Genomic DNA, 14,678 nt, shown 5'->3' with positions numbered 1-14,678 from the left:
CATATTTGAAAACGTTTGTCCATGGGTTAACTAGGGATGTATTTCTTCGGCTACTAATGGTACTTGGATTTCTCTCCCCTTAGTGTCATTCTGAATTGAACTTGTGGATACCGTCCCAAAATGTTCAGTCCCTTCTTTACCACATATAGCTTTACAAAAATATCTTTACCTTTGAAATTCATGGCGCGTTGAAAATAACCTATAAGCTCAATTTTCTTTCTCTCATACTACACAAGGCATCTATCAAGAGGTGGAAGTTCCTTTCCTTCGCATTTATCTATAAACAAATCCTCCATTATCATAACCATTCTTGCTCCTGAGTCAATGAGAAAATTTAGGACTCTGTCTTCAGCTAAAATGTTGGTGTGGGGTTCTACACATTCACCTCTCCCACTTCATAACTAATTTGCCATATGTTGTTCTCTCTTGTTTGTCTCTTGATAAATCATTTGAATGTTGTTCAATTATACAGCTAGCTTTGGTTTTGTTGCTTTGACAAACCTTTGCCAAATGCCCATTTCCCCCACAATTTCTGCAAGTTAATTATTTTGCTTGACAAGGCCATCCAGTGGGTGAATGGGTGGGAAGACACATCTAAAACATAAATTTTTCTGTTTTAAAATATTTTGACTTTTCATCCTTTTTAGTAAACCGTTTCTTTTCCTATGTATTTGTTTTTGAAGGCAAAATGTCTTTTACAACACTTAGTTCCTGATGCACTTTCTTTTTGAGGTCTTTTGAAACATTTTGTGAAATTTTGAGGTTCTTTACAATGCGAGTTGATTCTGCTAGGTATTGGCATTTCAAGGTTAGCAATTTTTCTTGAACTTTCTTGCCCACCAGCTGACCACAATTTGGTCCCTAATAAGTTGTGTAGTGAAATTTTCAAATTCACATTCATCCACTGGGATACATAGAGCTGCAACATATGAATCGATGGGCTCATCCTGGTGTTGTTCTCAAGTAAAGAATTTATTGTGTAATGACAATCAAACTTGGTTGGATATCATATTGTTTCTCTAATGATCTCATTGCATCTTGATATTTGCCTAGTTAATTTTCCTCATCTGATAGTTCATAGAGTGGTAAATGTTCTTAGAACCCTAAATTGTACTGAAGTAAGAACCTTTACCTTTCAGGTCAATATCTGTACCCACCAACAGCGCCCATGCATTTAGTGGAACACCTCTATCCATGTCTTCCATTTGACAGGAGGCTCACCTGGTGCTTGTAAAAAAAAAAAAGAGGTGGTACACATGTGCTTTGCGATGTGATGGTTAAAATGGAAAGGTTTGAATGAAAGGTCCCTGTTGAAGAAAACTTGTACAATATTAGACATGGGTATAGGACTGTAAACTACTCCAGTGAGCTTATCGCTATTTATTTCAGGATATGTAAAATTTACTTCAACATATTACAGAAGCTTGCTTATCACTGATATGTTGTAGGTATTCTGTGTGAATGTCATATGCTGAGCTGGAATTGTTCCAACAAAATTGGCAAGTGTGCATATCATTAGATGTAGAATTTCCCAAGTAGTATTGTCCCGAACAAGAAAAATAATCAGCAATTCAAGTATTTCAAGAGTGCATATCACTGTTCGTATCAGCCGCCACGGATTACGTCAGAGCCAGCCTTGACCGCACCAAGTCAGTAGCCCTGATTCTCCTCGACCAGTCAGTAGCCTTCGGCACAGTCTCCCACCACATCGGCATCTATAGCAATGCCCTTAAGCTACTATTCTCTTTTCTCACTGGGCGAACACTGAGAATCCGCCTCCCACCATACAGCTCTGACCCCAAGAGCATCATCTGCAGCGTACCCAAGGGTTCCTCACTCAGCCCCACACTGTTCAACGTCCACATGACTCCGCTAGCGCCCATCTCTAGCAGCCACAGTCTAAACATTATCTCCTCTGCTAACAACACCCAGCTCATACTGTCCCTCACAGAAGACACGGACACCACTAGAGCGAACTTCCAGAATGCCTTGACCAATGTCACCGACTTGATTAGAGCCAACTGCCTCAAACTCAACACTGGTTGTGCCATCATCTTTGTAAGGTTCTGAAGGGTGCTCGCTCCTGTGCACCTACCCACGCCAGCGGCTGCCTGGAAAAGGATTGGATCCTTGAAACTAGGGATATACATCTGCCTCTTTTCCTTTCCCTCACTACTTTTTCTTATCTCCTCTGTACTACAGTCTTTATCTCCCCTTTCAATTTGGGTGACATACATGCACCCATTATCACGGAACAGTGTCCTCATTGATCTTGCTAATATTTTGAGGAGCACGGACACTGAACCTCAACGATCTCCTGGTCCCCCCTTCCATTTTGTATATTCGGCAATGTCTTGATCCCCGTACAGCTCGTTATCATCGTGGAGCTGGGGGTGCGGCGCAGCGAGAAGTTCTTGACCCACCCATCCACACCTAAGGAACAGCAGTGTTGCAGTGCTGGACAACAGGCAGGTGCATAAGTAAGGGTTTAATGGTTGGTTATGGAGACACACCGACAGGGCGGTGTGTAGGAGTAGGGCCACTCTCTTTGGGATACCTTACGGCAGGGTGAGTAGGCCTGACAAAAGGGGGCAGCAAACGGAGACAGCGCTCGCAGGCCAGACCCCGCCAGATGGCAGGGCACAAATGAGACTAACAAGGTAGCTAGTTGGGGCTTAACTCTGGGGAGAAGCTATTCCCCCACCACAACAAGCTTGGAAACCAACAGAACTATTTTATGACCCAGAAGTGGCAAGAAATTAGATAAACCTGCAAAAGAGCAGACCAATGAACTCTCGGGTGATTTACGAATGTATGATGTACAAATGATTTACGACAAGCAATGTGTTATGACAATCAAAGCATATGATTTATTACAAACTATATATGACAGTTCACAATGGTGATTTATGGCCGGGGTCATACAATTATACCAGGGTGTTGTAAAAATGAAGGGAGGATTAGGCATGTAATTGTAATAAAACTGCAACCAACAATGACCACACAAACTACAATGCATGTTGGCTGTTTTATGAGAGATGAAGTTGATAGATGATTGCATGCTATGCTGGAGTGGGCACAGTGCGGGGTTATGATAACTTGTCAGTTCACCTTTTGGTGGTAAAGGTTGAGGTGTGACTCTCTACATCATAACGTCAAACCATAGCAAACATGTCATTGAACTGTTTTAGAGCATGCTGACAGGGCTGCATTATTTGCCTATAGGAAGGTGCTGGGTCCAACTTGGAAATACATTTGATGGCAATACCAGACTACCCTGTCACTTTCCAAAATACCAGCGCTAAGAAAGTCCAAGGATTGAACGTCTTCAAGCATAGATCAGTTGTGTGCAAAAGACAAAATATTTGCAAAGGGAGGAAATTATCATGTAATTGAGGACAGTTTGTGGAGTCTATGGCGGCAGCCTGAGATTCAGAATCCGGTGTCTCTCTGCAGTGTGTGAGTTTCCTATGCTCCTTTCTCTTGCAGGAGATTGACGTGGCCGACATGTCAAACATCACTTACAGAAGCCCACGCCTGCTTCGTGCCACATTCATTCAGCTCCATCTCCAACAGAAAGCGGGGCTTTTCTGTGATGTCTTCCTCCAGGCAGAAGGTGAGGACCCTAATCGAAGAATTGGGTGATGTGGGGCAGGGGTACGGGTTGGGCTTGACCTTGAAATCTCGGGAATGGGCACAGGCATTGTTGTAGGTGATTATGCTGCACAGAGAAATGTTTGTTTGTGCCTTAGAGCCCGAATTAATTCACGACGGGCGACCTGCCCTTTCGCCATAGGGACAGAGTAAATGCCACCGCGACAGCGATTCCTTGCATTGCATATTACTCTGTGCTTTAGGGGGACGCAGCCCTGAAGCAGAGTAATCAGTTTTTCTTTTTAAAGGAAAAATATAATGCTCCCTCTAGAATGGGAATCTCCTCCCATAGTAGAGGGACTATTATACCAATGTTACTGTTCCTTACTGTAAGGACCAGTAAAAAATGACTTCATGTCCACCCATCCAAAAAGGGCAAGCGCACATGTAACCATTATTTCTCAGACGGCCCTTACTCGGCAGGGTCATTCAGGAAGTTTGGCCACAGCGGAAACTAAGTAGTCTGTACCGGGGACAAACTGAAGGGCCGCTTGCATTTAAATCGAGTGGGCGGACCTTCACATTGGATCCATTTTGTTGCCCTTGCGATGGAGTATACATACCATCAGTATATACATCAGTCTATTTTAATTTCTTGAGTGTTTCTAGCAGGAATGTTGCACACTCTTGAAAACCATGCTACACCAAAATGATTAGGTACTAGTTGCTCACAAAACAGGAAAATCACAAGGTCCTTATTTAGATTTCGATAGTGACTGAAAAGCCTCCACTTTTTGGGGGAAATGCTAAATGTGAAGGAGAATCCGATGGCTGAACTTTATCCATCACAGGATGTATGGTGGAGAAGGTTCCGCTGGTAGATGCTTGGGAGAGCAGTGGCTGTAGTGATGTCAATCTCAAGACCCGGACTGTTCTTGAGCGAAAGTCCTGATATTTGCACAAATGCACTTGCTTTTTGTGGCTTGATGTTTTTGGATTGGAGCAACATTTTCTTTTTCTTTTTTTTAAAAGTATTTTTATTGGATTTTTGAAAAATATAATCAACACAGGAGAAAATCATCAGCTTATATCAATTCACAGGATCCTTAAAATCTTTCTGGTCACTCATACATAATAGTATCTGTGATGCCAACTTCACCCTCCTGTGAGTGTTTCCTCCTATATTGAGTCATTGTTACGTAACTATACAATATCAATAACTTGATCAGACGTACTATATCTACGTTCCCCCTGGGTTCCGCTGCCCCTCCAAACCCCTCCACTCCCTCCGTCTCGCCATTGGATTTGTGTTATATCAGCTACCCATACCCCACATTGGCTCATGCCCCGATACCCCCTCTCCACACCTACTCCTTGATTATGTTTGTGAGTTTGGTCATGTATGATTCTAGGTTTTTGTCTAGGTCCCTTGAGTGTCGTAGAGCAGTTCAAGAGTGTCTGGTCTCCGATGGGACTAAATTACCTGTATCATACTGACCCATGTTTCAAATTGTCTATGAGTTTGTCATCACGTCGCACTATTCACATGTGTGTCTTTTTGCTATTGTCCACTCTATAACGTCCGCCCCCCTGGCGTTAGTTGTAGGTGCCCTAGGGTTAGCCCAGTGTATGGCTATGCATCTTCTTGACAGTAGCACAGTTAATCTGAAGAATTTGGCCTTTATATGCTTTTTTCTCTTTTTTTTTATATAAATCTGTTTATTAACAAACATCAGCATATAGGCAATCAGCAAATCAGCTTAGTATCAACACATGCATGACACTTAGAGGCAGTACTGAACCCACGGAATAAATTCCTGGCCGAACCTCAGTTTTCGGAGGACAGCTATGAGTTAAGGCCATTAAATAGTATCGAATGCCATGGTGGCATCCAAGGAAACAAGGACAGCCGGTTCCAGAATCGTGTCCACCCTACCTAGGACTCCATGTACTCCGCGTAAGTTTAACACCATGTTCCGGTGTGGTATAAAATCGGATTGGTCTGGGTGCACCAGGTCCGAGATAATCAGTTTTAGCCGCAGCTCAGAGCCTTCTGCTGTTGGATAGCAATCTGAAGGAACAGGGGGAGTTAGGGGAACGAGAAGCATGAAGTGTCATCCATCAGAACATGGGAGATAGAAGCCGAATGAAGTGATGAGGTGTCCTGGTAGCATAGTCTGCAAGGTTATGTTATGTTAAAACTATTTGCTAAATCGCACAACTCACCCAGGGGCATCTTGGCGCTGATGCAGATCAGAGTAGGAAACGTACCCGATGGTTCAGAATAGGTAGGCTTTGAGTAGTTTCCTAAATTTACAATAGTTGCCAGTGGATCGCAAGTTCAAGGGGAGATTATTCCAGTACCTTGGGGCAAGATAGGAAAAGGCCTTTTCCCCCAGTGGGCGTTTTTGGCGGATGCGGGGGACGTACAGTAAGGCTTTGTCTCCAGATCTACGATTGCGACTAGGGGAATAAGCTGTTATTTTTTTCCAGAGATATAACGGGCCTTTGCCTTTTAATGCGTTGTACGTTAGGCAACAGATCTTAAAGTAGGAGCACTTCTTCACTGGCAACCAGTGTAATTCCTTCAGCAAGGGAGCTGAGGAAGTTCCAGAAGGGTGGTTCAAAATCAGCCTGGATCCAGTGTTTTGCACCACCTGGCGCTTGGAGAGCAGTGATTCGCTGGCCTCTGTCAGAAGAGCATTTCCCTAGTCCAGGCTGCTTTTCACCATGGCCTGGACCAACGTTCTATGGGCCGTGGTAGGGAGGAAGGGGAAAATTCTGCGCAAAAGGCGCAGATTGTAGTAGCATAAGCTCGTAGTTGCAGCAATCTACTTTTTCATTGTTCATGCTGGGTCCAGTTTTATCCCCAAGTTCTTTACTGTTTGTTTGGGCACAGGAGTGGCACCCAATTGGTGAGGCCACCACTCATCTGACCAGATGGAGGGGGCTTTGCCAAGCAGCATCATATCAGTCTTTTCTGCATTTAGCTGGAGGCAGTTCTCGGTCATCCAATTGGAGATTGCTAACATGCCTGATGCGAAACGTTTTTTGTTGTTATCAGGTATTGACCTAGAGTAAACATCAGCTGGGTGTCATCGGCGTATGATATAATCTCAAAGCCGAAGTGCTCTGCAATCTTTGCTAACGGCGCCATATCGATATTGAACAAGGTGAGGCTCAGACATGAGCCCTGCAGGACACCCTTGTCTGAGGTCATTTTACGCGAGGAGTACGGGCCCAGAATGACAGTTTGCTGTCTGCCTGTCAGGAAATGCTGAAGCCACTTGAGTTTCAGACCCTATATACTGATTGCTTGCAGCCTTTCCAAAAGCCTAGGCGGGGAGATGGTGTCAAAGGCTGAAGAGTGGTCTAATAGTACCAGTATCACTGGCTTCCCTGCATCCACCCCCAGTCTCAAAGAATCGGCCACGGCCAGAAGCGCTGTCTCTGTGCTGTACCCTGGTTGAAAGCCAGATTGTGAGCGATCGAGGATATGATTGAGTTCAAGATAGGATCCCAGCTGTTTGTTTATTAGGCCTTCGAGCTGTTTGCCCAGTAGAGGTAACAAGGATATTGGGCAATAATTGGCCAGAGATTTTTGGTCCAACGTTCCTTTTTTTAATATGGGCCGTGGGCATGCTGCCTTCCGCTCTGGCGTAATGATGCCTGTTTCAATTAAGCAATTAAAGATCTCTTGGATCACTGGAGCGCAGCAGGTAGCTAGCAGGGACATTATGGAAGGCAGGAATCCCGGGGGCCCCAGACTTAGCTGAAACCAGGAAACTTTCAATTTCCTTTAAAATGATTATCTGGAAAATGTCTGATGCATGGAGGGTTGCTTTTGACTGCTCTTCTTTAGGGATGGTGATCTGTGTCCTGCAAGGGAGCAGTAAGGAATTTTGAGTAAATGTGGGGAATTTTCTCCTGAAAAAAATTGCCCAATGGGTCACAGAGGTCCTGGGATTCCAAGGGAGAATGAATGCACGCTTGTGGGGAGATAAAATCATGTACTATGTTACAGCTAGTTCGCTTTGGTTGATGATAAAGTTCCGCCTAGCGTTTTTGATATTATGGTGGTAGCAAGACAGTCTAGTTTATACTGATCTTTGTCTTGAGGCTCTTTCCTCCTGCACCAACGCCTCTCTAGGTTCTTGCACTTCGTTTTTTCTAGTTTTAGTTCTGACGTGAACCACAGGCCTGAGGATCGGAGGTGTGTGGAAACGAGATTTTTGAAGGTGACGGTTGCATCCAGCGCAGCCGTTACGGCAGAGTTGAAGGAGTTCAGCGCTTCAGAGACCTCAGGATTATCATTTGATGGCTTAGGGCGGAAAACTTAGCGGAAGGATTCAGGAGTAAGTTTATTCCTGAGTCTATGGGCATCACGTTGCAATGAAAAGCAGAGGGTACAAGAACGGCGCCTTTGGAGACCCCTGCCAGGTGGACATTGACAGAGGTAAGAGAGCACCATGCAGGAGGTTTGTGTGGAAAGAGGAGTGCCACAATAGTATAAAGCCGGAGATGCCAAACACACTGGAGTCCACATTACTGAAGGCCGCAGAGAGGATTGGGATAAGGCAGTCGTGATGTGCTGTGGTGCAGATGAAGTTGTGTACAAGGGCAGTTTTGGTGGACAACATATTTCATGGCCCGGCTGCAGAGGGTTAGATTGTAGGTGGCGAGTAAGGAAATATTGTGGTCCATGCTATTAACGATACAGGTAGGATAATTTAGGATAAAGAAAGAGGAAAGGTGTTGCTGCGGTGCTCTTTACACAACCCTGACTCTAGAGGCTGTGTAAGCAGTAACGTTTTTGGTGAATTGGTTTACAGAAATTCTTTCAAGAGTCTTGGGGAAGATTTGAAGAAGGTGGACACAATAGCACTGAGATGGGAAAGAAGCGTAAACTGATGGTTTCTAGAGTATAGGAATATCAGCGGCCGTTTCGGAGAATAGGAATTAAGGCTGGTGAGAAGAGTTGTGGAAGAGTCACCTCAGGTAGTGAATTGTGGCAAGAGTTTTGCTGGTGTGGTGGGGAAGATTCTGATGGCATGCAGGTTGTAACTCCTCTAAGCAGAGGGAATGTTTGGCTAGTGAATTGCTGTTGTAGGCACACAGAGACCACGGGGCAGGCTTATGAGATGGGGGTGCCAAAAAGGAACGCACATTAGAAGTAAGGGACAACAGTGGTAATCCGGGAGAAAAGGCGGGCTCAGAATTCAAAGAGTAGTCTGGTGCGAATGTGATCAAGTAGGTTAGTTTGAAATCCAGCTTCATATGGGCCCTGTCCCTGTTTGTGTCTAGTTCTTTGGTTATTGCTTTATACTCCAGCCCTTCTGTGCCAAAGCTGAGTGGTGAAAGCACAGATAGAGCAGTGCGGAGAGATCCATCATGTTCATTGTATGCACCATGTTCGTTCTTTGTTAGCCGTATGAAGTGATGGGGCAGTCTCTCGGAAGCATTCTTGCTGGTATTAGATGTTTTGTTTAGGCCTCTGGGAGTTTGGTGCCTTCCATTACCTATCTACCTCAAGCCTACTTAGTGGGTGTCCTGCTCCTGTGATGCCTTTTATGAGAATAGAGAAATGCATTCTTCCACTCCCATCCTCACCAGCCCCAACCACCGACAGACTCCATGTGCAGTAGCCTCGAGCTGTGGGAAGGCTTGAGGTAATGTTGTGAAAGAAGAGTGTCCTAGTCCATAGAGTTTGTGTTACCAGAATATTGTTGTCAGAATATCATCTGACATACAAGTTTGCCTGCTAATAGAAACTCTATACCCAGTGGAACTCTATTTTTATAATGGATATTTAGAACACAATATTTATGTATGACAATATTTCTGTAGATGCTATTTTGACTTGATAATCTTCACTGGTATGTGGTACCAATATGTAAGGATCTTATAATGCTCTGACCTTACCTTCACGCGCTTAGAAGCAATTCACTCTCTGTCATAGTGTTGCTTCCAGTTTTTTTGTGAGATTTCTTTGCCTAATTCTCTCTCCCAGCTATGCCAAAGAGACTAACCCTCCACTGCTGAAAAACGAGTTTTCTTGTAAAATCCTCACCCACCAGGGTTACCCCTTGGTGGTATCCTTCAGCATCTGGTCCATCCCGTTTTCCTACGGAGCAGGGCGTGCTACGACCTACGGACTACGCAAGAGCACTTAGGTGACTATACAATGATTAAGGAGATGGTGTTAAAAATAGGAAGGGGGAATTGGTGCTGGAGCGGATCTTAAAAAAACCTGGCTAGTAGGTGTATCCTATTTATTCTGGCCTCTAGTCAGTATGGTTTAAAGGGGGGGGATTAGGAAAGGAGGGTGCCATTTACCTGATTTCCTACATGTATCAAGCCGTACCCCTATGGGCTTTTCATCAGGACCTAGGGAAAATGAAGTCTGTGGTACCACCACTTCTGTTTCACTCTGGACGCACACCTTTTGCATGCTAATGAAAAGGTGTATATTCATTTACCACCTATCTGGCAATCACTGTCTGCATGTCTGTGGAGATATAAATGGAGAATTAGACTTTGCAGCCATGTGTTTGTTTGGCTGTATGCATGCTCCTTTACATTCAGTATATCCAATGTTATCATAGTGAGCACCTCCAAGTAAGTAAAAATGTGACTTAAAATTATATTGTAAATGGGCACATCTGTTGTAGTCCAAATAAAATTATCTGAAAGTAACCTGTGGTCCTAGAGTATACTATCAAAGCTACACCCTTGTAATAGAATGAAACGCATCTCATACATCTAAAATTCTTAGATATCGCATCATGGTTCCTCCAGCAGAGAGGGTAGCCTGTAGTCACACTGACATCAAGGCTTCGCCTCGGCTCTGTTACCTGTTAGGTGAAGCCGCTGGGGACCACATATTACCGCTGTGTAGGACGGCATGTTAAATCCTGTTTAGAACTCCTGGACAAAGCGTCCTTGCTCTCTCAGGAGAGATTAGACCGTGCATGGATAAACAAAATGGCGGTCCTGAATGGAACATGTACCTGCTTCCATTGAGGTATTAGATTATGGTCCGAGGGGCCCAATCTTAAACACCTAGCCGTGTCTTTAGCCATAGAGCTGCATGTTATTCTGGGATAAGGATGTTTGAGGGAAAGTCATTGTAATGGTGTTTACAGGTGATACAAGAAGAAATAAAAGAGGAAAACAGAGTTTGAATGCCGGTTCAGATTCAAAACACCCTGGTACTGCTCAGTATCAATTATTTTTAGGTATATGACAAACATATCGCTGCAGGCAAAGTGAGTATTCTTCCTAGGCAGGAAGCATAGTTGTATATTGCCAAATCTGTTTTATTTGTTGAATTGGCTCCAGAGATATTATCATTTAGGTCATCTATATGTGTTTTGAGTTTGAAAACCCAGCGTTCTTCCATTTCAAATAATCTTGGTTGTGAGTTCATTGTGTCATCTATGTGCTCAGCAGTGAACCATTGATAATTATGAGCTGAATGCTTCTTTTCTATATAGCCTGTTGACATCTTTGTTCTTACGCGGCCACATCCGAAATTGCTGTGACGTCTGCAGATTCTGATTTCAATCTTTCAGATTGGCGTCCCTATATAGTGTAGGTTACAGGGACACGTTGTCAGGTACACCACTCTTTGTGTTTTACAATTCGTGAAATTCTTTAGTTCTCTTCCAGGGGATACTCATCAATAGTCATAAGCACTGAATAGTCCCGCCCACGTGCGGGATCCCAGAGCAATAGCCAATAATATGCATATATCTACATATATACATATATATATATATATATATATATATATATATATATATATATATATATATATATATATATATATATATATATATATATATGTATATATTCTTTGCAAATGACAACAGAAAAACATAAAACTGTTAAAAGTCCTGATAGGGGTGCGCAACCATAAGCACAAATGGACAATAGGAATCGGTTTTGTATATGAATGCATATTTCATTCTGTAAATACATTCCACGATAAGTTTAGAAAATGCCACCCACACTATGACCTTCAAATGTAAGAATAATGTTAAAGATTGTTATTTAACATACATTGATTGCAAAAAACTACAAGGCCCACAATCCCTCACTGAAAATGTGTAGTGAGCATGTATATAATGTGGAAAGAGAAAAAGGACATTTGTAGAACACTGCCGTGACCAAGAACGTTTGTTCGAAACGCGTAGGAGTTTTGCTGAAGACCTAAATAAATCTACCGTGACAAGAAGAGTGCCGCGTCCTTGCCTTGTTTTTGATATATATATACATATATATATATACATATATATATATATATATATATATATATATATATATATATATATATATATATATATATATATATATATATAATACATAATTACCCATATATATAGAGATAATATGCATATACACATACATATGCAGCCTGAAAAACACTCTATTGGGCTTCAAAACTGCCATTATTGCATGTAAAACTTTTACATTTGACCAAATAAAGACATATACGTCACCATATATGATATATGTAAAAAAAAACTGCCCTGAGTTTCTTAGAAACACACAACCTTTAATTTTAAAGGTAAAAACAGGCAGGATCATAGAGGCAGGTTTAGCCTAGACAGGCTGCATAGAAAACAATAGGAAAATTGGCGCCGTGCCTTTAAGACCTCCAGGAACACCCAGGCTCCCATCATGCACCACAGGTGACAGTTAGGTCAGTTCTTTTGGACGGCGTATAACAGTGTAATCACAGCATGGGTAACAGGTACATATACTGGCTTGGTATTCGTCCGGGGAGGAGGGAGGGTTGCTTATGATTTTGATGAGTATACCCCTGGAAGAGAACTAGGATTACAGGTAAGTAACTTATCCTTCTCTTCCAGGGGATACTCATCAATAGTCATGAGCACTAAATAGAGTAGCAAGCCCATCCCCATACCCTGCGGGCGAATACCTGCCAACTAAAACATTTTACATCCAGATATTACCCAAACAAATTTCTCAGGGATGCTTGACCAAACTGAGCATCTGCCTGAGTGTCAGAATCAAGGCAGTAATGGCGTGTGAAGGTATGAACCGAACGCCATGTGGCTGCCTTACAAATGTCATGAATTGGTACATTCTTAAGCATTGCCATTGTAGCAGCTTTGCATCTTGTAGAATGTGCTCTTGGCTTGCCTGGGTGCTGCTTTTGTGCCAACTGATAAGATAACAAAATGCATGACACTATCCATCTAGAGGCAGGAAAACCTGTATTCAACGGACCATAATTCACAAACAGTTGGTCAGACTTTTGTACACTCTTTGTTTTATCAAGGTAAAACTTCAACACTCGTTTTAGATCTAAAGAGTGCAGAGCTCTCTTAACTGGAGTGTCCGGATTAGCAAAAAAAAGCGGGAAGAGTGACTGACTGGTTAATGTGGAAATCAGAGACCACCTTAGTAGCACAGAACGCGTCACCTCTGGCAGAAGGGACGAAATAGGCTCCCCATACTGCATCGACTGGACATTGGACAATCCCAGCTCACTGAGCCCCAGCCAATATGCCGGATCGGACCAGCCCCCATTAAACCAATCGTGCAAAGATAGCAGACAGGTGGTATAAATATAAATGGGTCATCCCCAGGACCCCATCAAACGAAGGGGTCCTGCAGACACTCAGAGCCAAGCGGGCCCTCCCCTTCTCCCAGAGGAACTTACTGTCAAGCTCCCGGAGCCAGGTCCTCGGGAAGTTGGGTGGGGGTATTCTGAAGCATGTAGAGGAATCTGGGGAGAATCATAATTTTGAAAAGTGCGAATCTCCCCATGGGGTTCAGAGGCAATGTTTGCCATTTCAGAAGGTCCGCCTTAGCCCTTTTCACTAGGGTAGTAACATTAAGAGCCCACCTGAGTTCAGGGAGTAAAGTCACCCATATCCCTACATACTTAAATGATTAGCGGCAGAGCGGTATGGTGGACTGCCAATCTAAACATTCTCTGGACATGGGAAGGGGGACCAGGACCGATTTATCGGGGTTGAGCCGTAGGCCCGCTCAAAGGACTGGAGAATCTGGAGGCCGTGAGGACCCGACCTCGCGGGATCCGCTAAATAGATGAGGACATCGTTTGTGTAAAGAGCGATTTTGTCTGGTTCTGTATACTGAGAGGGTTTTATCAGTGAGACTCACCAGTAGGCTGGTCAGTGGCTCAGTCCTGCCTGTCATAATACTGGTGGTCATTCTGGCCTGTTCTAGTGTAAGGTCTATCGGACTTGGGGTTGCTTCGTCATCCTGCTCCTCGGGCGTCCATGGCCTTGACTTAAAAAAGACCTCTGCTGGTTGTGTGTGTAATTCGGGTAATGGCCTTATGGTGGTCCCCAGTATTCTGGTGGCTGTTGGTGCATTGGTGGAGGAGGTGGGCCATAGTAGTATGGCATGGGGTATGCCGGGGCCATTGTACAGGGCCCACCCCCTCCCTTGTCCATATCACTGGCAAGCGGTCCTTCTATAGTTCCTTCTGCCCGTGCGATTCTCAGTCGTTCCAGTACTTGAATCTGAGCTGTTGGATCCTGTGTCTGAGCCGTCCGTGTCAGTTTTGTATCCCGGGTTTCTCCCTGACATGACATAATCGTCCCAAATGTAGCAGTATACTCGTTTGTGTGTAAAGTTACTGGAATCTTTTTAATAATTTTGGAGTCTGTTTTAATTCCTATATATGCATCAGAGAGGGAAGGGGGTGAGAGGATATACTGAGTTTTTCCTCCAAATCAAATGTACACCAAAAAAGGAACCCAGCTATGCCAAAGAGACTAACCCTCCACTAGAGAAAAACACGTTTTCTTGTAAAACCCTCACCCACCAGGCTTACACCTTGTTGCATGCTTCAACATCGCGTCCATCTCATTCCGCTACAGAGCTGCTGTCTTACTATGTTGTCAGAATAATCTGAAATGTCATCTAAGATTGTAACTGTAACAGTAGTAATTCACCTCCCGTGAGTCAACAGGGAAGTAGTCTTTACGTAGTGTACAGGAATGGTATATGAAGCAATCAAGCGGAGTGTGTTTACAGGGCGACTAGGTGTGAGGTCAGCATAGTTGTCTAGTTCCAGT

The 14,678-nt window shown here is 43.7% G+C and overlaps 1 protein-coding gene across 1 annotated transcript in view; it reads left to right on the top strand.

Moving 5' to 3' along the window:
• The window catches only part of BTBD18 (BTB domain containing 18), a 122,500-nt gene that overhangs the window by 42,862 nt on the left and 64,960 nt on the right, over positions 1-14,678 (top strand). The window contains exon 2 of the mRNA XM_086953791.1: positions 3,490-3,616. Within this exon, the coding sequence (XP_086809917.1) occupies positions 3,508-3,616 (109 nt within the window). The 5' untranslated portion in view covers positions 3,490-3,507. The remainder of the gene's footprint in view (positions 1-3,489; positions 3,617-14,678) is intronic.

This window comes from Lissotriton vulgaris, chromosome 1_2 (assembly GCF_964263255.1).
Source record: "Lissotriton vulgaris chromosome 1_2, aLisVul1.2, whole genome shotgun sequence".
Classification (NCBI taxonomy): Eukaryota; Metazoa; Chordata; class Amphibia; order Caudata; family Salamandridae; genus Lissotriton; species Lissotriton vulgaris.
Note: the sequence above shows the minus strand (reverse complement) of the source record. Positions and strands in the feature narration are given on the sequence as shown.